This window comes from Pomacea canaliculata, linkage group LG7 (assembly GCF_003073045.1).
Source record: "Pomacea canaliculata isolate SZHN2017 linkage group LG7, ASM307304v1, whole genome shotgun sequence".
In the NCBI taxonomy this organism is placed as follows: Eukaryota; Metazoa; Mollusca; class Gastropoda; order Architaenioglossa; family Ampullariidae; genus Pomacea; species Pomacea canaliculata.
Genome location: NC_037596.1, coordinates 16,364,262 through 16,389,355, shown reverse-complemented (window position 1 = coordinate 16,389,355; position 25,094 = coordinate 16,364,262). Strand labels below are relative to the sequence as shown.

The 25,094-nt window shown below is 40.1% G+C and overlaps 1 protein-coding gene across 1 annotated transcript; it reads left to right on the top strand.

The window, feature by feature from the left end:
- Positions 1 to 6,771: 6,771 nt before the first annotated feature.
- On the top strand, positions 6,772 to 24,133 carry LOC112569609 (calponin-1-like). Its single transcript, XM_025247445.1, has 5 exons — positions 6,772 to 7,082; positions 18,518 to 18,648; positions 20,022 to 20,118; positions 21,528 to 21,665; positions 22,133 to 24,133. Exons 1-5 carry the CDS (start codon positions 7,032 to 7,034, stop codon positions 23,018 to 23,020), a joined length of 1,305 nt encoding a protein of 434 aa, XP_025103230.1. The 5' UTR covers positions 6,772 to 7,031; the 3' UTR covers positions 23,021 to 24,133.
- Positions 24,134 to 25,094: the final 961 nt, after the last annotated feature.

Here is a 25,094-nt window from a genome sequence, read left to right as displayed (position 1 = left end):
TTTTGTTTATCTTGTGCACTTCTTTTTTGTTAACCTCATTTCAGTCGTGTGTCGTGCACTGCACTGAATAAAAAATTTTTCCTCCCTCCATCGAGCCTCATTCCCCCATTCTCCCTCGCTATCTTGTTTGTCTTGTTTATCTATCATTAGTGTACTCACCCTATCGAAGACCCCTCTTCATAGCACCCCACCCCACACCGCTATAACCACCACTGCCGCCCAGCACGTGTTTCCTTGGAAACAGTTTTGCACTTAGTGGCCCGAATGTGTGGAGAAGAAGAGATAAACATGGACGCCTCTCCGCTCCATTTTTTTTTTTTTTTCAAAATTCCAGTTTGAAAAAAAATCAAAGCGTGACTGAACTCAAAACACTCATGTGTAATTTATTTTGGCAGTGCATGGGAAATGCAATAAAAATTCAAATTTTGCCTAAAATACATTTTCTGAGAGCTTTGTCAAGACAACGAGGAACATCTTCACATGCTGCAGCTGGTGATGGTAGTGGTGATGGTGGTGGTGGTGGTGTCGTCGACGAGAAAGTTTAGAAATTTTAAGGTTATTGCAAGGAAACTAGACAAGAAATCATGAGTAAATTTCGTGGAAGAAACATTTACAATTTTTTTACAGTGTGCCTCTCACAAAAATATAACACCAGTCGATATGCGAATTCTTAGAATGAATTTAATTGTCTATCCGTCAGTTTGCTTGTGCACTTGGCTGTGTATTTGCTTATTGTACAGAATGATGTTAAGACAATCACCTCACATCTACATATATTTTATTTTTAGAACTACCTTACTTCGACATTTTACACTTTTTTCGTCGTCTGCAATTAAAGCAGCATAAAATGCCGAGACAATGCAGAAATCTTATTTTCTTAAATAACTACAAGGTAGAAAGTAGTTTAAATGAAACATCGCTTTATGGAATGGATGATGATTCAGAAGAGTGAGATGATGTATAGTATGCCATGTGTATTTGTCATCATCTGACTTTATCTCATCGCCACCGATGTCTAGAATAGATATGTTGTTGTCTAGAATAAAAATTGGTGTATTGGTGTTATTAGCAGACGTGTTAGGACATAATCGGCATGAAAACTTCAAGAAATGGTCTAAATTGAAGGACTGCTTGAAAAAGTTAGATAAGTTCCATGTTAGAGCTAAAGGTCTGACATTGTTTGGAATGGTGTGCATGGTGCAAGTATTAGACTATTTAGGACAACAGCACGGTTATCCCCGTCATCATCAGCAGCAGTTTGGGCAAACAACATCGCACCACTGGCTGTATTGTCTTGCCTGTATCGAGCAACGGTTGCCAGACAGACCTGGCAAAGCCACCGGCAAGTCAGAGGCGCACGGCATAGCAGCCATGCCGCAGGCCCACAATGCACCGGGGTCTTGGCACGGGTGGGGAGATGCTGTTTTCGACATGAGCCATTGTTGATATGCAGCGGCATCTGCAGCCCTCGCTGCATCGTTGCGAGGTGATGTGGGTCCTGTATTCTATGAGTGTATTTGTTTTTCTTTTCCACCATCTACCCACATCAGGTCGAAAGCTCTATATCTGGATGATTGCATGACTAGTATTATCTATTGATAGTCTTTTCCGTAAACATTAATAAGTCTTTTTACACTATTTTCTATCTACTTGTATCTGCCTATACCCTTTCCTTGTCTGTCAAACAGTAATGTATTTTATCTCTCGATTATCTTTTCTATAAGCATATTGTCTGTGTATTCAAATGTATTGCGCATCCGTCTGTTTGTTTGTCCATCTGACTCTGTTTTTTCAAGATATTATCAGTACATCGATTCATTTTTCTGTCTGTGAGCACGCACATATACATTCACTTGGACAGTTGAAATTGTGGGATTGTCTTTACATCAAGACCAAAGCTTGTTCTCTAAATCAAGGATGGCATGTCAGTGCTTTATCTGCATAAGCTTGGTTCCCCTAGTCAGCCTTCCAGCGAGTGAGCCAGCCAGCCAGCCAAGCAGCTTGTTGTTTGTATACTCGCCCTCCCTCGGGGTGGTGGACAGGCCGGCCGGGTGTTTTATGTTTCGACTCACCCTTCTTGCGAAAGACACGATGTGCAATATCTGACCCTTGAACTGGCTGGCATTATCGCTGACCTTTCTGTACTGGCACATGATGTAACGTACCAGATGCGAACACTGCGGCAGCAGCAGTAACAACAACAACAGCAGCAGCAGGAACCTTAATCACAGGTGCGCACATATGCAGGTGTTGGAGGGAACGCCTGATTTGTGATATATCGTCTGCTACCTGTACTAGCACTGCACACAAACTTACAGGATATATCAGAGCTGTAATAATCCACACTAATACACAATGTCAGACAGGTCAGTGTGTAACATTAACATATTTACTCCGAATATTTCAATTCAAAGAAATAAAACAATTAAAGATAATAAAAGCATGCAACATTGACAGCTTACGAAATTCAGTGCTACTCAGTTGTCGGTGATGTAAACTCAGTTCGTTGGTCCTGAGTGAAGGAAAAGAATGAGTCGGGAAATGAACCTTGCGACTAATTATCGTTACCCACTACTCTGTAACAGTTTCAGTCAAATCGCTCATTAAAATAGAGTTTTGCCTTAATTGCAGACCATGAAAAAAACTGTCTACACATGCGTGGTAGCACTTCCTACGGAATAAAATATAGTCGCAGATGAGAGACAAAATAATATTTTGTATGTATGTGTGTGTGCTGAGCGCTATAATGCGAATTTTGCGTTTCGAAAAGAGAAACGAAGAGAGAAGGAGGGAGGAGGGGAAGAGAGATGTTTTGGTTATACTTGCTTCAGTATTAACCTTCAAGATTAGCCATTGGTATTTTGTGGTTGTTATGAGTTTGTTTATCTGTCGTGAACTCACTTTGAAAAGACATCAGACTAGTTAAACTAATTTTTCGCATTGTCCCAATAGATAGCCTCCCCTGAACTCCAAGCTTCGGCATTAGTTGCGCCCCTTTAGTATTTAGACGTATAGTCCCCGACCTCCCCTACCCCCAACCCCTTTCTCAACAAAAATAATTAAACCACATCGAACATTTGCGACAAACATAATTTTGTTGAATTTGTCATCAGTTGTGAGCTTAATTCTATATTTGATTCTTGTTTTTTAATTAGTTGGATGACTTTTTCAAGTCCCCATCTGGAGATAATATATGGAACTTACATAATTGCTATTTACCTAAAATTGAATCTTTTAAAACGATCAGAAACCCATCTCTTTCACGAGCACTTCTCCTAAAAATAGTTCATCTAATATTATCTTCTAACCCTTCTTATATCTTCTTTGATTGCTCTCCCTTTAACCTGTACTCCGGCACTCCTCTATAGATCACTCTACTGATGTTGCCTTGGAAAACACTATAGTAATGTCTTCACTGTGTTCTATATTGTTTTGTCTATATTTTTGCCCATCCTTCCATTTCTTTCCCATACTCTCCATGTCTTGTTTTTGTAGCAATTGCAGAGTGGAATTCTGTGGCAAATTCCGCGTCTGAACAAGAGTGAACATACTTTGAGCGGTACCAATGACACACAGACAGACAGACAAATAGAATGAAAAAAAACATAGGGATGGAAAGCAATTTTTATTTCCCACTTCATTCCAAACTTTGTGTCACTGTTGCCGAACACAAGCTACCAAGGTGCGAACCAGTTATCCGGACTTGTTAAAAAAATAAGAAATATCAATCGCATAAAGAACTTAACAGACATAAGGTAAGTTGTGAAATGGTATTGTTAAAATATAAAAATATACAAAGAATATTTAGAAAATGTTATTAATATAAAATATATGTTACGAAATAGAAGTGTTTCTTATACTCGCTCATTTAAGTCCCTTTGGAAGACTGTACAGAGACCACCCCATGTTAGATGCATAGTAAGCAAAACTATTCTGGTCATCAATGATTTCGTTTTGAGACCAGAAAAGAAAAACTGTGGTACTAAAATCTCCTCTCAATTTAAGAGAGCTTGAAACAATAACAACAACAGCAACCCCATGATCTTCCACTCAACTATAAAAACAAAACAGTTTCTGGGAGTTTCTGAGAGAGGAGAGTATAGGGGCGAGGAAAAGGGGTAAAAGAGAGAATTATTATGTGTGTGTGAATACAAGATAGTGTCTATTTTGGGAAAGAGTATGTCTGTGAAAGAACGAGTATGTGTATGTGTGGTTTTTTGTGTGTGCGGGTGTGGTGTGTGTATGGGGGAGGGAGATGAGAAAGAGATGAGTCAGTGAGAATGCGTGTGAGAGTGAAAGAGAAAGAAATTCTTTTCACAGAACAAACAGCACTTGCATTCACCTGTTAAAAACATAACTTTGAAATACAGAAGGCCAAGCCATCAGGCTTGCAGGCTCAAAAAGTGACTCCCTATTAAATGTAGATTATCTCAGGTTAAACGAATTTCCTCCTGAGCTTACCTGCGAGAAAATTGTATTCGAATAAAATGGACAGAGAGCCAGTTGTCCAGAAAGACGGGAGGACTGAGAAAGACAGACAAGATGGCGGAGAGAGAGATATGTAATACATGATGAACGGCGAGCAAATTGGAATTAGGGAGAAACAGAATGATAAAGACATATTTTTTATGGTAAATCCCCCAGACATTAAAAATGCATGTGGGAATGGTCTTCCCTTCGCCTAGCAGGCTTGAGGGAGGTGGTTCTCCCCAATGTTTGTATTTTCATCAGTTTTGTTTTTGGTACCCATTGTGTAGGTCGGTGATTTTTTTTTTTTTTTTTTGCTTTGTTGCTGTGCAGGACTGTTTCACTTCTTTTTTCTTCTGCGACTTTCGGATTTCCCTTCGACTGCCGGACTTTTCTGCAAATGGCCTTCAACGGAAGAAGGTTACCGACCGACACCAGTGGAAAAGGAAACTCAGAAGGTAAAAACTACAAGAGATGCCTGACTAAGTGCCTTCAAGGACTGAAGAACGAACCGAAGTCGATGACCAGAAAACCATTTAAGCGCTTGACATGCCAGTAATTGAATGAGAGAAGGAAACGACCGTCTTCACTTGAACTTTACCCTCTGCTACAATTAAGCTTCTTGGAATTCTTTTTCTTTAAAGAAGGGGGTGACTTTCTCTTCTCCCTGCTATTTACTACTCATAGAGACACTACCTTTACAGATGTATTATGTTCCAACCTGTTGATAACACACACACACATACACTTGAAAAGAAACAAGAAAGAGGAAGGGGGGAGAAATCGAGGGTGGGAGACTGCGGCGTGGTGTGATGAATTCTTATCGAGCGATGTTTCAGCTCTTCTGGCATCGCCGACAATCGCGCAGACGGCCCGAGGCACCGCGAACTGGCCGTGCTGAGTAGACATGCGCACGCACGTGGCTTCACACCCGCACACACACGAGCACACGCACACGCACGCGCGGACATATATGGACATGGCATTCCTGGCTGCCTGGAAATCCTACACCCCGCCAGCCGCTGCTAGCGACGCACCCGCATAGAAAGAGAGAAGGAGAGACCTACCACTTCGGGCTGGAACCCCTTCCCGTCTACATCTACTCCCCCCTTCTCTTACCCTCCCACAAAACTGTTGTCAAGTCCCTCGTCAACCCTTCTCACTCATCCACACTCCCTCCCCCTCCATTCCAACTGGCTTGAAACTGCTCATGTCCATGGCATTGGTATACATACAAATCTCGGTTACCTTGCGTTTTTTTGCAAACTCTTCTTTGGCACCTGGATGAAAGTTTTACATACTTCCTGCTTGACGACAAATGTTGTTCTGTATAAACATTATTTCCCACCCACCACAGTTTTCTAAAATAAATTTAATAATTTTTATTTAAAAAAAACTCGGAGCTTTCTTTAATATTACCTTATATACTGTTTGTATCACGTTAGTAAGTTAACACTTCACTATATTCTTCCTCTATCAACTTACTAAACTGTCATCTTCCTACATCCCATGTCGCTCATCTGTCTTCTTACAGTCATCTTCCCTGCCTCCTTCCAAATGTTATTCAAAAATAGTTTTATCAGCATGGTATTTAAGAACCAGTTGGAAAAATATTTTTAATTTTGTTATTAGAAAACAAAACTTTGTAATGATTATGCTGACTGGTGTTCTAAGCAACTTGTGACAAACAAGTTGTTTTTTGTTTGTTTGGTTTTGTTTTTTTTAGTTTGGGATTTTTTGTTGTTTGTTTTTCTTTTGTTTCTCTCTTCCGTTATCATTTTTTAAAGTTTCGTTTATTTTGTGTCTTTATTTCTTTCTTTAATTTTTATGTGTTTGTTCTTTTATTGTCCATGCTGATAAATTCCTATCGTCTGTCCATCAATCCCCGCTGGACGAGAGAGCATTATGAAGGCACAGTCATCTGACAAGGAGTAGGTAAGGAAGTCCTGCTCGACGCAAGCGGAGGGAACCCATCTTCAAGGAGGAAGTAAGACTCAGGTAGAGACGCTCTTGGGATCGTTGTGTATCTTATCTGTAGTGCGTCAGTGTACATTCTTTCTTATACCCCCACTCAGCCATTTCCTCGTCTTCCTCCTTCCTCCCTCCTCTCTCTTCTGTGTGTGTGTGTGTGAAACGCGCACGCGTACTCTTTACACTTCCCTAAGTTATGTTCACGACTCCCTCCCATCCTCTCTCTCTCACACGCACACACATCTTCACCTTCTCTGCTCCACCTCTCCATGATGTCTCTCTCTCTTCTTACCTCCCTCCCTTTCTCCTAATCCCCCCTGTTCTGCTCTCGACCTTACATCCCACGTCGCCAGGATCCGGGCTTGCAGCAGCAGCAGCACCCGCAGGTACAGCAAAACTCTTGCCGCACAGACCCCTCGGCTACAAGCGGAGCATCCGACGCGTCAGTGTGCTGTGTGTCTTCGGGTTGCAACCTGTCAGGTGTGTCCATTCAGGCCATTTCCCCGACCAGTTCCTGTCCAGCGTCGCTTCCTTGTCCTTCCAAACACCTTGTTTGTTTTACCTGCCGACAACTAATCGCCTAAACAACAACAATGTCTAACCGTGAGCGTGCAATGGGAATGGACAGAGCCCTCTCGTCCAAGGTAAGAGTTTTCACTGTTGCAGTTCATATTCTTCATTTTAAGTTTTTATTTCTATTCCTTTTCGTTTTATCTCTTTCTCTATCTCTAATTTGAATCTCACAAGGTATTCTTTCTGCTACCGAGGTTTCGAATTTCAATGCGCTTGGCTTCAGAAGAAACCCAATTTAAAGAGTTTTAAAGAAGCGACACAAGCTTATTAATTACACGAAATTTCTACAAAATATGCGAAGAATGCTGCAATGTCTAATTACATACACACTAGTCCTAATGGTGTCGCTACTTGCTTAATTGCGTCTTAATCATTGTAACTAAAGGAACCCAGCCTTTTGAATTTCTCCCAAAGTTATCCATGGATAATACAACCCCTTTAAGTCGCCACCCTAGCCTCTCGTCCAGCATTTGTGTTGGATGATGGCAAGATAATGAGATTCAAACTATGAAAGTTTTTCATTGCTGGTAGAAAGGACAGGGGTTTGGATTCATGAGTGTTTCTTCTGTTTTTTCTGTTTCTTCTGAGAGTTTTTTCTGGGATATGTAAACATTAGTATGTACTGAAAAAGACACCGCCTGCTCACGCTGTCCAAACCGAGTGCTTTTGCGTTGCCAAAGATTATTTTATGAAGTTAAAATGAAAAAGAAGGGGTGGTGATGATGATAAAATAGTTCTTCATCAACACATAGAAAAGTGTAGGTGCAGGTGTAGGACCCACACACGCTTGTTTTTCTTTAATTGTGCTCCTGCTCCCAGGGCTGGCTGTCGGGGGATTTCGGGGTAATTTGTTTTTCTCCTTTATCATTCCTTTCTTTTCACCATCCTGCAAAACTGGATGTACTTGCCTGTCAAGTTTTTTAACGACTTTTACCTGGCGCATTTCGCATTCCCTCATGTAACAATTACCGTGTGTGTGTGTGAGAGAGAGAGACAGAGTTCTTCTCCTTAAGACAATGCAGGAAATAACCCCATCTCACGTTTTAAAAAATTCTCTGTCAGTTATGGACTATCTCAGTAACATTTTGTACCTTAGTACTTAAAGGGTTAATGAAAGAAAGATTTACTTATTCATACTCAGAAGAAACCAAATGTTCCCCTCCCATACCCCCCATTTTCTTTGCCGAGTTCTGAACCGAAAGCTCCCTCGGACATTTAAAGTGCAAACTCCTCTTCTTGTAAGAGCTCTCGATGACACAAGGGGATCTGTTCCTTTAAGATAATTTGGACAAAGACATCGTCTTTTGTATCGTCTCTCCTTCTCCTTTCTTTATCCTCCTCCCCCAAGGCCAACCCAATGTCTCTCTTTCGGTCCGATAGCAAACAAGGGAAGTCACTCTGATCTGCAGACAGACAACAACAACAACAAAACTGGATTATCAGCTGATTGGGTAAACATCAGTCCCTGTAGTCTCGAGCGAAACAACCTGGCAGGGACATGGTGAAGTGGGCCGGCTTTTTACCTAAGGGGTTGAGGAATGTTCTTCGCAGTCAGTGAGTCAGTCTGGAACCCTGAGGCAGCCCCAGCTGCGCTGTTCGTCTTGACCTTGCCCCAACCCCAACCCTACCCCCGCCAGCACCATCCCCAACCCTCAGTTTCAGCAGAAAGAATGGTCTACCTGTGCTCTATCCTGGTCTCCAGGTTGGCCGAGCCATATCGTGTGGCCTCTGGTTGCCATGGAAACCTGATTGCGTAGCGATATGCGTTCAGGCTGTATGGTGCTCCACATTCTTCAGCTTCCCTCTTCTTCCCTTCAACGCAGCCTAACTGGTGATTTTTCTGTGTTGTTCCTCCCCGTTCTTTCCAGCTTCTCTCGTTGTTTTTCCTCTCTTTCTTTGAAGCGGTTCATTTAAAGTTTTGATCGCTTCCACATGCCGCCTTATCAGTTATTTACTCTACGACTACATCTTTGATGCGCTTGAAATGCTTGGTCACGCCTTGATTGAGATTTTACGTACCGAGGCAATACAATAGATAGTCCAGGAAAGATTTCTCCTACGGGTTTGGTCTGCGTGAATGTTCCTTGTCAATATTAACGAGCTCTCTTTATCAAGGAAACATTACATTAAATTACTTCAAAACTTTTTTTAATTTCTCTCCCATCTTCATCATCCTCTTCATCATCATTATCGTCGTCGTCATTTTTGTCATCATCATAATCATCGTTGTTATCTTTTTCTTTATCATAAAAAGGTCATCCCCTAACCTTTTTCAGGCCATTGAAGGATGAAATGTTAGAGACCTGAATTTTTTTAGTGGCCAACTTTACCGTGCTTATCTCTCTCTCTCACTGTCTTACCTTCCCAAAACTCTATGGAGTCAGGTACCCATTCCCCACAGATGTTGACTGAGAAAAGATTACTGCGTTAAACGGGCATTGAACCAGTGCTCTCTCAATTCGGACGCCAGCGTTCTAAATACTCGAGTATCCGCTTCCTTTCTTCATTATCCTCATTGTCGCATCATTACACTTATTTTTATTCAGCTATTGTTTTTATTGTTGGTTCTTTGGTTTTCTGGCACCATGTTTATTTTCTTCTTTTTTTTTTTTTTTTTGTCTTTTCTTTTTTTTTTTTTTTTTTTTTTTTTGATAAAGTCCGTCGGTAAACGTTCTCACATGAACAATCTAATTTCTTAGCAATTACGCCGTCGCTGACTTTTGGTTTGTTTGTTTTTTGTTGGTGGTGGTGGGTTTGTTTGTTTGTTTGTTTGTTTGTTGTTTGTTTTTTTTTTGGGGGGGGGTCTACTTCTACCCCAGTATCTTAGCATAAACCTCCCTATCTGAGCATACGCTTGCTTAGTCGTGGGACAAATAACAACGACTAAACTAAATAAAAGGCCTAAGTCTTCACTCGTCTGTTCGTAGGCTGCTCCCAAAGGCACTGTGCTCCTGTTTAGGTAGTTGGTTTCCACACCCAGGTGCTGCACCTGGCCTGGGTGTTCCGGTAGGAGGCCAGGAGTTCGACACGTAATCCCCTGCTCCTACCTCTGCCCTTCTAGATATGCCTTCAGTGCTGGCTATCATCCCAAAATAGCATGCTTCCTTCCCCATTTTCCCATCAACATCCCATGCAAAAGCAAAATGCCAGTGGATGTCACGACCAACTCCAGACGATAGGGGAGATCGGATTTCAGCAACACCGAAGTAAACAAAGGGCGTCTACCACTACCCTCAGCTACTCCAGTTGTCTCCCTTAGACTGTTTTTATAATATATATCAAATAAAGTACATATAATATTTACTAAATTTTATTCACCATAAAAATTATAAGTATATAATAGGAAATAAAAGCTGGTGTAAATATGCAGCAGTCTAAGCAGGATAGAAGCACAAAATGTGGAGCAGTATACATTTGAAGTATACACAGCAGAAGAGCTACCTTTATATCTAGGCATGTTAGCTAGATTGCAGCTTTACATTACCTTGGCTAGATATTCCAGTTGTCACGTGAAATTAAGTGCTTGTGTTGATCCTAAACTTTCAATAATGAGTGTTCAATGAATATCTCGATCCATGATTGCAAAATAAAAAGGATTTTGTGTTTAAGTATAATCGATGCTTGCGACTCCTGGCCTTCGTAATGTATTTGGTGGTGTTCAACAGCAACTTTACCTCTGCCACATTATCTCTTTCATTCAACAGTGCAAACTTAAGTAAATATTTAAATGTTGTTGTCGTTGTCATCATTATTGTCGCCTACGAAGAAGCTTAGTTACAAAATAGGAAAAAAACTATTGCTGTGATGATTTATGTTTGCGAAAATATGGGATATTTCTATGACAAAGAGCAAAGACTGTCGCATAATTCAAAGTATGAAAAGAAAGAAAACAAATATCTTACATTTACACAGTCATTTAATAATTCTGGGGGAAGACGGAAAGAAATCCCTAAAACAGGAAGTAACTAAACAAACCCAGCAAACAACCAAACTCCAAATAGGAATTCTCCAAATAAGAACGTAAATATTATGGGAATTTTGTCTATCAAGGAAGTTCCAACAGGTGGAGAGAGGTAGGCGCCAAACGTATAGACACACACTCACTCTCACCAGCCATAGGAATTCATTAGGACTGCGGCTGGTGCCAGAGCCAAGAAAGGCGCTGACAAGGCTGCGGATGACGTCACAGGCCGGGTACACACGACTGCAGCAGCAACAGCAGCAGCAGCAGCAGCATCTTGGCGCGGCAACCGCGTGCATTGCCAGACCTTACCGGTGCTGCGCTGTCTGGATGTGGTAAATAAGCAAGGACTGACAGGTTGTACAGGAAGAGAGAAAAAAAATAAAGATACAAAAATCTTCGAGAATCAGGAAACAATAGACGATACAGGCCACGTGCTTACAGTTAATCATTCCGGCCAAAACTTTCATCTTGTTGACAGCTTCATTTAAATGTTTATTTTCTGTTTTGTTTTTTATTCTTCTTAATCTGCTCGTTTTAAGTGGTCTATCTATTTTATTGCATACAAGAGGAACACTCAAAAAATAATATTTTAAAATATTTTTTCTTCTTGTTATTTTTATTCTTTTTTTTTAAAGAGTTCTTAATTTTTTTTCTTGTCCATTATTTCATGCATGTTTGAGTGCCATGGTGTTTGGACTCCACTTGAGATTTGTTTATTCCAGAGAAATAGTAGGCACTGTGGTGAAAACCGGTTCACTAAACTAAGAGTTTATGATTTGGCCGTACTGTATATGTGTTACTGATGTGTAATTCAACTTGCAACCTTTCAACTTTAAAACTATTTTCATTCATTACCAACAAATTCGTAACCCATGTTATAGAAAGGTTTGATTGAGCGAGTGAGTCCATCCAGCAACCTTCTCTAGAGAAAGCTCTAACAATTTTCTTTATTTAGGTACCTGGGTGGCAAAGTGTAAGGAGTGAATTGCTTAGGAATTTTGTGATCAGCAAGGCAGACACAAGAAGCTAAAAAAGTATTTTAAAAAGCACTTACGAGGCACACACACAGAGGAATTAAAATAATAGAGGGACATCGCATACCTTCATCATCTAGTAATGCTTTCGTTGAGGTTAGAGATGCCTGGCCAAAGTGGAGGGGGGCGCGAGCATGTCTCAGAAGTACACCGCGGACGGAGATGCCGGTTGCTGAAGTCGGCGAATACCCAAAATAGACCAAAGGTCTGTGATGATGCTGGCTGGAAAGGTAGCAGGAGTGTCAGATTCTGGTCTTCAAGAAACAGAGAGCTATTTTAGGCTCGCCAGCCTTTTTGGTCTCCGATTCCCTACCTCCTGCTACTTGTGTATCTCACATAGAAACAAAGGGGAGAAAGTGTGCGTGCGTGTGTGTGTGTTATTGCACATCAAGCCTTAATGCCATCAACATGAACTAGTTTCTTTTTATTGGGTGATATTTGTAGTAATATAGAAATGAATTTTTCTTAATGTCATAAACAAGACGGTATGTCATAAAGTCTTTTGAGAAATGTTTGCATAGCCCGTAGTCTTAAACTATTTTATATGCATATATCCTAACCCCAGGGTTTGCTTTGTCTCCATCTGTGTTTACAGTGCTATAACCGTTGTGAACCGGACGCAGGTCAGGATCATTCTAGAGAATCAGCCGAACCTCTTTGTCTGAGCCTGTTTCCATTTACAGCACTCGCTTCCTGTCCAATGTTACCTCTGGGATAATGTTACCTCTACTTCATAAGTGCAACCCCAAAAATGAAGTTTTAAACCTCCAGGACTTTACTATTTCTTCACAGTCAAACCTTGAACGGCTGCTTCAGGACAATTAGTTGTGCTTCTGTACATGCATACATATACACTGTTTACTGTACATTGTTTACTTTCCGTCTGGAATGGTTGGTTTCTTTGCGTTTGGGAAACTGTTGGTTTGACAAACAGATTTGCACAAACTGTTTTTGGTTCACCGTTTGGCATATCCTTTAAGAGTTATCAAAGGTTGGCTCCAATACTTCTTGACATTCTCATCTCTTTTTTTCAGTCTTGCCGCCATCATATGCTTGGCTTATTCTATTTTCTTTTTTATCTTGTTCTTTTCTCCAAAAAACGTTAGTGTATTGGTTTCATGTTCTTGTTCTTTTATACTGTATCATGTTATTTTTGTTCTTTGTTCTTTCATGACTTAGAGTTTTTATCTTCTGCTCTAAATTATAATCTATGTGAATATGTGTTGAATCGGCAAAGTAGTTGTGAAGGACTGTATGTAGAAGGTGCACCATCCATCGAGCAACAGCTATGTTTAATTAGCAGAATAGACGAACTTTTTCTGAAACAGCTTTTAGGAGTGTGGTACATAATGCGAGGACTGGAGCTGCACCTCGCTCCATGTTTAGTAACTGCAAGGGATGGAAGACATCGGAGTCTGTTGGCAAAGGTTCACAGAGAGGCTAACGATGCATGCCAGGATGTTAGGAGTGTTCATTTAGCAAGCCCGCATCCGTTACCCTTGGTTTAGCCGCTAGTACACTTTTTATTATATATATATTAGCTTGAGCATCATTTCATAAATTCTTGTTGCCTTGGTTAGTCTTTATCTATTCACCTCTCTCATGCACTCACTCTCTCGATATATATATCACAAACACATGCATGCACAATCTCTCTCTCTCATCTTGGTTTCTAATTGTCTCTTAGTCTCCATCGGTATGTGGAATTTATCTAGGTTGAACAAATTTGATTCTTCCACCCCATGCCTACCGAAAGGGAAAAAAAATCCCTTCCGCAGTAATCTTCTTCCTGAGCAGAAAATGTTTAACGTTTAACCAGATAACAATAAACAAAAAAAGAAAACTTCACAGGAATCGATGTCAAGATTTTTAAAACATATTTCAGTATCTGCTGTTCTAGACATCGCTAGACAACCTGACTTCTATATCGCTGAACTCATCCACAGAAATGAAAGCTGGCATGACAATCAACGGGAAATTAATACATGAATTTTTTTTTTATTATCTCATTCCATCATTACGATAGATTAGCAAGGAAATCTCTTGCTATATTTACTCAAAACACATATCGCTTCAGAAAAATAGATAAAAGAAATACAACACATATTAACAAATAAAAAAACATAATTACATGGCACATAATTTGACAGAGTTAATGAAGAGGAACTTGTTAATACACGGTATTTACTTCATTTGTCTATTCATTCATTCGCTTTTCCACTTTCATTATGTTCATATCGCATGTGCCTATTTTTATCCCTTGTTATATCAATTTTCTAACAATTTTTCTGAGTGACAAATGTTTCTAGTTACAAATAACATTCTGCAATCTGCAAGCTCACCTCTCTCGGGTTGTTACTCCTTCTCTCTTTCCTATATTTTACAAGGTTTTTAGTTCATCCTGTCAGAGGTGTGGAAAGTCAGGTCTAGATAACCCAGACAGGGTTCACCTGCGTGTCTGTACACTGACAGCAACTGATACGACCACAACAATATAGATTGTTTCCCTCGCTCGGTCAAAACATCCTTTGATCGTGTGCCAAGGCTGTTACTGGTTGAACAGAAATCTTCGGCCTCTAGTCAAAAACACCTTGTGTCTCAGGAGAAGCAGCCAGACTGCAACATACATTAAATAGCTACACATCTCTGTTCATACCTATCTCATTATACTCTTTGATATATATTTTATACACATTCATACATGTGTATGCACCTATGATAGCATACACGGACACATACATATATTATGCAGCTGGTTCGTGGAATCATAATACCAATAAGAAGAAAAAAAAAAGGAATGATGATGATGGTGATTATTATCATTATTTTATAAGAAACAGTCACTGCTACTTTCTTTGCTCGCTCACTCGCGTGTTTGACTCTTGGTGTATATATGTGTGTGTGTACATATATGCTTCATTGTGTGTGTGTGGGCGCGCGAGCGTGCAAGAGATAATGATGCGCGCTTTATGCTTTCGGTTTCCAAAGCTTGTTTTATATATATATACACTCTTCTATAAAAGTTGTCATTACTATTATCTCACATGCATGCATTACTGCACTGTCCTGTTTTCTTCCCTTACCTGTCTTCACCAATTTTCCCCGTTCCTTTCCTACCTCAGTGGTGTCTGGCGCTCAGATTTACCTTCTGCTTCACCGACAATTACACGGATGAAGAGGTATGTGGCGTCCACCCTAGGTATGAGCATTCCAGGACATTCTCCGTCCGACTTTTCCATTACTCTTACTGGACAGTCAAACAAATTACTTCTGCAGTTTGTTACTGCCAGACCAGGGTGTTGTTAGCATTAAACGAGTGATGAGATCTCCCGGGTATGCCGGGTGAGGAAGGGGAGACAACCATCAACACATTTCCCCCTCCCGCCCTTCTTTCAACATGTGTGTGGATGAGATGAAAGTGTTGGTGCACCAGAGGAGATACCGCTCGGAAGGCTGTAGTGAGGGAGAGATGGTGTGGAAAGCACGTGGAGATGCAAAGAGAAGGGGGTGTGAGAGGGAGAGAATGAGGTGGTACAGTTGTCTGCCCACAAAAAAAAAAAAGATTTTAGGAATGACTAAGCCACTCAGGAATGGCGCACGTGTTGTTCGTGTAAACGCTGACATGTGTCTGAGTGCGCATACAAGTCTTACATAGCTATGCGGATCTGCGTGCGTGCGTGGGTCTTAAAGATGAAAGACAGAAAGAATGCAAACGAATTTGTGGAAAACTAAATTTAAATTACTTGTTCTTCACACACTCTCTCTTTCTCTATTTCCTGGAAGGGAGCATTTTAGGTAATGGTTCACCTTGCTTAGTGTAGATGTATTTTGTGGTTTTTTTAACCCCACTGTTCCAGGTGTGATGGTCTAAACAATAAGGAGAAGTTCATTCTCTCTCTCTCTCTGTCTTTAGAAAAGTATATATGCTAATGAGAAGCAGGAGTAAACTTGTTTATGAGGTCAAGGCCGAGGGTGTTCAGGACAAGCGAAACAACTTTACGATAAATGTGATTATGAGCATGTAGTCAGCAAACATTTTGTGAATTTCTGCCCAAAACTTTATTAGTTTTTAATGGCTGAAACCAAAGCTAATGAGAGCACGAAAGGTAATTTACAATTTTGGCAAAGCTCCAAGCAATTTTCTTTTTACTTTCTCCTGCATTCACCATGTCAGAGTAACTGCTTTTCGGGAAATTAAGCTTCAAGCAATTTTGCAAGTTTATAGAAGTTTTGCAGATGCCATCAAAGTACATTGACAGGTGTAGGTGCAGTACAGGATGTGCCTGCATCGGGATAGATGTCAGTGCTTCTGTACCAGTCAGAGCCAGTTGTGAACACGGCGACTTTGTTCTGATTCTGATTCTGACTCCATCAAGACCTATATCAGGAAAGACACTATTTTATTTACACAGATAGTTTTAAAATGTTCCCCAGTATAATTTAAAGATTGCATTGAAAGAGGACTTCTTTTAGTTTTGGGGTAACAGTGATATAAACTTCTCAGAATTTTTTTTTTTAATTTGGCATTCGTAATTCATAGCCCATGCTCTTCTTTTGTCGACCGTCAATGTTGAGCAACTCTGTCAGTCAAATGTCACTACTGTGGACTGTGAAATGGCAGTCTTGTATCTTATAAATCTTAAGTCATGTGTACTATAAGTATAGACACTCATAAACGGTCATATAGATAACACACACTCTGATTTTCTCACCAGAAACACGAAGTTTTTATTAAGTTTGTGTGCACTTGCATCTGAGAAGACTTGAATGGCAGCAAAATAGAACACTCGAATTCTATTATTAGGCCAGTGTTTTAGAAACGAGCTGCGCTTATGTTATCATCTAGATAACAGGTGTCATTAATTTTTTTGTTATCAGTCTTAACTGGTCATTCCGCACCCGTAAATTCCTTTGCTGCCTCATTACATTTTGTTCCCGCTTTGAAATTCAAGCAGGGCAGTACTTTGAATTGGACAACTTCACGAGCCTGATGGGAGCAGACTAAGATTTTGCATTTTAAGTCTCGGATTGTTAAACTGTCTTCAAACGGAGTACACTTTAGAAGACCTGGAGAGTGTAGTTCAGAAAGTTTGTGGATTCTCTACATCTCGTTCCCTAACAACTGAGCGTTGGCTTAACTGATGACTTAGGACTAGAAGATATGTGGTGTGTCTACATATTCTTTACTGTGTTTTTGGATGTTCTACAACATCTGAAGTTTCCCTGATAATGATCTCGGAAGATGCCGCAATGTTCTCAGTGTTTCCGTCGACATTTACAACTGTTACAAACACAGGTTTAAGTGTCGAGGTTGTTGTCAACACCAACTTGTTTACCTCTGAAAGGATAGAGAAGGACCTTTGAAAGGAGTTAGGATGAGATGTAAGGATGTAAGATAATATTTACTATACGTGGGTCGTGCTACGATTGTATGACGATGGGAGAGACGTTAGCCAGCGTCAAATGTGTGACAATGACGAAGTCAGTGTCTAGCTTATAGTGCTGATGACGTCAGTGTGTGTGGCGACGAAGACGTCATCGTTTACTATATTCCTTTTTCAGGTGGTCGCGCTGAAAAGACGTTAACTCAAAACTTTAAAAACAAGATTGGCTTTTTTCCTTGACATATAAATTATTCAAAAAGAAGAGGAGCGAAAAAAACATGTGATCTGAAATAAATTAAATAAAAGCATCTTACATCTGAAACAGTTTCAGACATCTTGTGACTGTATGTAACCCATAACCTCTGAAATCATGGCATTTTATAGAAGAAAGGTAAGAAAGATTCTACGGATTGTATTCATTCAGTATATATTGCTCCACTTCCTCTCTCTGTATATTTATAAACTGAATTTGTTTGAACAGCTTTTTATCCAAATTAAGATTACCCCTGCACAAAATGACACCGTTTATTTATCCCATATTATTATGCCATTTTAAGCTTAAAAGTTTTAGTGGACTGGTGCGGATGATGTATTCATTTACCATGTTTGCGCTATCATTGTGTACTTTTTGTGTGTATAGGTCAGCTGCCTCATAATAATTAAAATTCATTTCATTTCCTTCTCTCTTTCTCTCTCTCTTACTCTCTCGCCCCTTTCCCTGAATGATGTTGTTCAAAGAACACAGTAAATGTATATACTTATCAGTTACCTGTCAGAATTTATATTTAATGTTCTACAGAATGCGAGTTTGTCTTTAAAAAAAAGAAGTGTGTGCGCGCAGACAAAATAGCAGACATATAAACACTTAGGGAAAATGTGAGCTCTCAATTTCGTGGGGTATTTTTAAGCTTACTTTAACAAAGATGTCAGCTATTTTTTCTTTCTTTTTTTTTTTTTTTTTTTTTTTTTTTTTTTTTTTGTTTTGTTTTTTGTTTTTTTTTTTTTTGTTTTGTTTGTTTTGTTTTTTTTTTTTTTTTGCATAACAACTGCGTATTTTGAGCTCAAGGATTTTAACACAGAAGATTAACCAGAGAATAATCACTTCTGTTTTTTTTACCTGACAGGTGATGGCCAAGTACGACTCTGGTGCAGAGTACGAAGTCCGCCAGTGGATCCAACAGCTGACTGGTGAGGACATCGGCACAGGTGCTGTTGAGGTGGAGAAGAAGCTGCGAAATGGACAAATTCTGTGCAGGTACGCCAAGTTTTGAGTGAAAAAGAGTTGTCTTCTAGGTATTCTAAACTTCCCTCTCCTTTCTAGTTCTATTGGGTATAGCAGAGTTTTATTTATCCTTTTCCCAGAGACATTAGAGCTTATTTATGTATTTGTTTATTTGTGCTCGAATCTAGCATCCTTCTTTATTCCAGAGTTATATGACCTTTGTCCTCGTGTAAATGTTCTGTCAGTTTCTTTGTCTTCGTGACATGTATTCTATAGTTGTATCCCCTTTGTCCTTCTCCCATGTACACTCATGTACATTTACATTCTTTGTCCTTTTTTCGAGTACCGTTTGTCCTTCTGGATAGTTCTTTCGTGGTATTCTGATAAATTCTCTAAAGTTTACCCTAAAGTTTCTTTTGACAAGTGCACTAAAGCTCATCTGGCTTAATAACTCAGTCTAGAAGGTATTCTAGGGGTGGCGGCTCTTGGCCACCTTATCAAAGTAACCTACCTTTCTCACTTCGTTTGCATTTCGTCTAACGAGGTTTGAATTATTTCTCTTGAAAATTGAGTTTTCAATAATAATTATTATTCTAATTATGAAATTATCAATAATGTAATTGTTAACAATTTAATGTACTCTCCGCAGGTTTTTATGATACTATGATGCCTTTACTTTCTTGTGTTTTCAAGATCATTTTTGTTTTTTAGCTCCTCTATTTCCCCCCCCCCCCCCCTGTACGCCTCTCTTCTTGTCTGTTTTGTCTTTCTAAACATTCACCCTCCTTATTTTATATCTACTGATTTGACCTCCTGTCTGTTTGTCTGTCTGTTGCGTCTCAAGCTGTTTGCTCGTTCCCTTACCCCTTTATTCTATTTAGCTATTGATGTATCTCTAACTTTAGCTATTCGTCTATCTTTGCATCAAACTGTTTATAGCCTTTTGCTAACATATCTGGCTCCCTTCTCACTTGTGACATGAGTTATTTTCCTCCCCCTCCTAGAAACCATAGTGACAAGAAACCACTTTAACCTATTGGCTTTCCGTTAAGTGAGTTGTTTGACTTCAGGGACAAAGGTCAAAGGAATGAATACATTACACACACTATCTCTTTACAACCTTGACCTCTAGCTGTCCATTGTTGTAATATCTTTGAAAAAACTTAACCTTATCTATTGATTTTTCTTATTAATACTTTTAATTTTAGTTGCTTTTGCTACCTGCATACGAGTGCAACTTATTTATTATAGCTCAGTTTTGTTTGTTGATTTGTTTATTCATCATCTCCATCTTTTCCATTCTTTTGTTTATTTATTTGGAATTCTTCTAGTTTACCTGACTTCAACAGTATGCTTAGCTGTCACATTTTCCTCACCCTTCTGCGATTTGTGTGTGTCCTCCGTAGATTGGCAAAAGCTGTGTATGATGGCACCCCAAACCTCCCTCCCGAGGCTCGCGGCTACAAAATCAGGTGGAACAACATGGCAGCACCTTTCAAGCAGGTATAAAATCGCTACCTCCCGTATATTTTGCAGTTAGTAGATGTGCCCTTGCCATTTCGGCAAGAGAAACCGAACAACGATCTCTTTCCAGGATTCCATAAATCGAGATGTTTAAGGATCCTTGTCTTGCCAGTCTATAACAATGAGCTTCCCAGTGATGAGAGCTCTGTATAGAATTCTGTAATTCACTAATACACATGAATGATCTTCCATAATATAGCCAAATATATTCCTTCCTGCAGGTTTGAACCTATTCGAGGCAAATATCTTATCATATTACACCTACGGCGACAAGGTTTTGAGCTTATCCAGTTTAATTTAGTACAGAATGGTGGTATGAAACATGACCAAAACAAAAATGAAAGCATTGTTTACTGACCACACCCGAACATCCACAAAGTTGCCTGATCACACTCTAAAGTTCACGAAGTAGGCATTACAAACATCTTACAAAGTCGTACACCACACCACCACCACCACCATCAACACCACCACCACCACCACCCCGTGCAAATGCCCAACCTGTGGTCAGTTAAGAAGGCACCAATTTGTGACATATACATGTACTCATATTTTACCCTGATTTTGATTCAACCTGCCTTTTTCATTCTTCCGAATTTAAGCCTTAATGATAGTTTGTTGTTTTCCTGTTTGGCTGCAATGATATAACTTTGTGATTACGAGTTTCTGTCCCCTACTCCCCACATTTGTAACAGTGTTTTCGCTAGTTACCCATAATGATACTCTGGTTTTTCAGGTTAGAATTAGCAGCTTTTCTTTGTGGAATGGAAAGTCTAGTTTTAGGGCAGTTGGCGTGACTCTTCCTCCCTTTTCATTCTGTCCACCCTAGTATATTGTGATAACAATTAAATGCGATAGGGAACCTAGAATACGTAGTTTACATAAAATTCTGAATACATTTTAAATGGTTAGTGTTCTTTTTCTTGCCAAGTTTATAACACCCATTGCACGAGTTCAACCAAGTTTAGACATTATAATCTATCAACTATTCCCTAATTCTGTGTTTTCTTATTGAAAATGAAAAATACTTAACTGAAGCTGAAAGAACAAAAGAAGTCGATGATCTGAAGGAACTATATTTAGTAAATTTCTTGGCGTTTTCACATGCATTATAATTATTTATCTTGAAACTTGGGATACATGTGTAATTGAAAACCTAGAAGAAAATGCATTAATCGAAGCTACACCTGCTTGATTCACGTAATTTTATTTTTTTTAAACTTAAAATGCAAATTTAATTGGATGCCAAAAAAATATATAAGCTACAGATGCTTTCAACTGACTTGATTGAGGATTCAATGTGATCGAATACGTGCAATGAGATCGAAGAAACCTCACCACGTGACTACCGCGTGCGACACTCAGTTAAGACTCCATACACTTTGCAGATGGAGAACATCGAGGTGTTCCTGAAGGCGTGCGAGAACTATGGAGTGCCCTCCACAAGCCTCTTCCCCACCGCAGACCTCTTTGAGGGCCGCAACATGGCCATGGTCATCTCCACCATCCTGCAGTTTGGCAGTGAGGTAAGAACGAGCAGGCATCAATCTTACCGTGTATGTTAATGTGATTTTGCTCAGGATTTTGTGTGGTTATGTTGAATATGTTTAGTGCAAAGGACAAACACACATATATCCAGACATGGCCACATGTCAGACGCCATAAGTTCAAAATGCATCAATCTAGCACACCTTCGTAAACCTTATTAAATGATAATACTATATGGGGTACTTATGTGAAAGGTGGGTAGGTTGGTAGGATCGTAAAAGAATTTCCATATTTCTATGATTCCTTTAAGCTTCAGGGGATTTATGGATGAACAAACTCAGAGCCAGTAACAAATAAAATATCATAAATCAGTCTTCTAGCGCTCCCATATACCCACCAGAAGGGTGGTGCTGGTGCTGATACATGATTCAGTCTGGGTTCTCACATTTTGTATGTTTAATGAGAGTAATATATATTGTTCTTGCTATCTCTCTCCTTCTGTTAGGCTCAACGCCATGGCTTCAACGGCCCGACATGCGGCCCTAAGCCAACCGAGCGACACCAGGTTCAATTCTCGGAAGAACAGCTTCGCGCCGGCCAGGGCATCATTGGTCTGCAGGCTGGCACCAATAAACTGGCCTCCCAGTCAGGCATGTCATTCGGCGCTGTGCGCCATATCGCCGACATCCGCGCAGATGACGCAAGCAAAGAGGGTCAAGCAGTCATTGGTCTTCAGGCCGGAAGTAACAAAGGCGCCTCGCAATCCGGCATGGCCTTCGGAGCTGTCCGCCATATTGCCGACATCCGGGCTGACGATGCCTCCAAAGAGGGTCAGTCTGTCATTGGTCTCCAGGCCGGAAGTAACAAAGGCGCCTCGCAATCCGGAATGTCCTTTGGAGCTGTCCGCCACATTGCCGACATCCGGGCTGACGATGCCTCCAAAGAGGGTCAGACGGTCATTGGTCTTCAGGCCGGAAGCAACAAGGGTGCCTCACAATCCGGAATGTCCTTCGGCGCTGTCCGCCACATTGCCGACATCCGCGCCGACGATGCCTCCAAAGAAGGTCAGACTGTCATTGGTCTGCAAGCCGGAAGTAACAAAGGCGCATCTCAGTCTGGAATGTCCTTCGGCGCTGTCCGCCATATTGCCGACATCAGGGCAGACGACGCTTCCAGGGAGGGTCAGACTGTGATTGGTCTGCAGGCCGGCACCAACAAGGGCGCCTCGCAGGCTGGAATGAGCATGGGAGCCCAACGCCACATCGCTGACATCAAGGTTGATGACATATCCTCCGCCTCTAAAGCTACCATCAACCTCCAGTATGGTTCCAACAAGGGAGCTAACCAGGCTGGCATGAGCTACGGATCCCCGCGCGACATCAAGGGCAACTAGAGGGTCAGAGGTCGTCAGATTGAAAGCAACGTCACTGTACGGGATTTACCAATAAGAGCGAGGAAAACAGGAAAATAAACCCTCCAAAAAGACACTTTTGGCCGAACAAATTTCGAACATATTTGCCTGATTCTTTTGATTTTCTTTCGAATGATTCGATTTCTCTAAACTTTGTGTCCCTTAATACCAAACTCCCAGCTGCGATGTGGTCAGGTTTTTTTCGATAATGGCTGGAACATTCTTTTTAATACAAGAAGAAATTTTTCAGCAGCTTAAGTACAGGTATAAGCTTTGTTGTATATCATTTAGAATTGCTTTGATCACCTTGTTTTAAACCCGTGGTTCAACTGATTGTAATTACATCGGCAATCTGCATCAAACGATTGGTACCATTCACTTGCACCGCGTTTTATCGATATCGTCTGTTTGTTTTATTGTTTGGGTTTTTTTGTTTTTTTGTTTTTTTTTTTTTGTTTTTTTTTTTTTTTGGTTTTCGAGATGCAATTTAAGAGGGCTAGGTTTGTGTTACAGTTTTCGCGTGGGTTATGCTATCAAAGAACTTTTGTATGCTTCGGAAGTTTGTATAAGAAACACAAATCGTACAAATGCTATTTAATTTTCCAATCCAATTTTCCCAATGAGAAACGATAGATGCAAGGTTATTAAGAGACAAGCTTACCAGGACAGGCGATTCAGGATTGTTTACCTATGTTTTAATGCAATCGTAGTGTTAGACTCACCATCGTTTGTGAACATTGAAGTTTTCCCTTCACACGTTTGGTGTACTTTCTTTCGTGCCTTCAGATTGATACATATTCTTCTGAAAAGGTCATTGTACATATCGCTGTATACTGTAGCAGGCTTATAGGGATTTTGTTTTATTTATTTATTTTTATTTTTATTTTTCTGGTCTCTGTGAAAGGTTTTGTATATGTTTTGCTCTGTCACCACGCGAAGCAAACACAACGCGATACTGTTATTAATTCGATAAAGTGTGCATGACAGGACATTCAAGTCAAATAAAGTCTCGAGGCAACTGGTGGTCGGTGCTGCTTTATAATTGATAACCTGGACGACGAAAAGATGGAGAGAAATAAATTTCTTGTTCTCAACTGTGTCGTTTTTTTTTTTTTTTGTTGGTTTTTTTTTTTTTTTTTGTTGTTGTTGTTGTTGTTGTTGTTGTTGTTACTTTTGTGATTGATGATGATGATGATGAGGAGGAGGAGGAGGAGGAGAGAGGCAGACACAGACAGACAATGCTTTGTCATTGACTCTCCCTTCAAATACATTACTACAATTCATCCTACAATTCCTTACTAGGACCACTTGAGTTACACTTTGATGAATCTGGTCAGCTAGTTTGTTCCCTTATCTGACAATAGACAATGATAAGGTCTTGCATACAAAAACTACTCAATTAAAAAGATCCTTTATCGTTATGAAATCAAAGAGGGACGATTAATCGTGTGGTCAAAATACAGTGATACCTCGGTTCTCGAACATAATTCGTTCCGGGAGGACGGTCGAGAACCAAATTGTTCGAGAACCGAAGCAATGAAACCCATAGGAAATAATGGAAACTGGATTAATTCGTTCCAAGCCCCAGAAAATGCCTATTTACTGGCCTAATTTGTATATAATATGTAGAAAAACATGAGTCTCAACAAGAAAATAAGGTGTATTTATTAAAACAAAAAAAAAATGTACAGTACAGTACAGTAAATTGTGTTTTATTTACTGTACTGTACCAAAGTTTTATGTGAATGTGGAGGAGGAGGGAAGGGATGGTTATTGTTTTGAAGGGGAGTCCTCTTCAATAATAACTGCTCTTCGATCTTTTGCTGAGGAGAATCAGAATCTTGCTCTGAGTTGCTTGTCTGATTTCTTTACGGAAGAATTTGTCAATTGTTTGCTGTTTTTTTCTCCTTTGCAAATTTTGCGGAAAGTGGACATAACATTGTCATTAAAATGTTAACTGCTCTATTTGCTACCACTTTTAGGGTGGACACATGTGACTCTCTTCTCTCTTCCTGCACTCACACTGATGACGCAAGCAAGGCCGCGCTGAACTCGG

Excerpts from the sequence above, each read along its gene's own strand:
- LOC112569609 (XM_025247445.1), top strand. The coding sequence starts at position 7,032 with ATGTCTAACCGTGAGCGTGCAATGGGAATGGACAGAGCCCTCTCGTCC. Across the intron at positions 7,083-18,517 it reads ACAGAGCCCTCTCGTCCAAG|GTGATGGCCAAGTACGACTC; the intron begins GTAAGAGTTTTC and ends TTTACCTGACAG. Across the intron at positions 18,649-20,021 it reads AATGGACAAATTCTGTGCAG|ATTGGCAAAAGCTGTGTATG; the intron begins GTACGCCAAGTT and ends TGTCCTCCGTAG.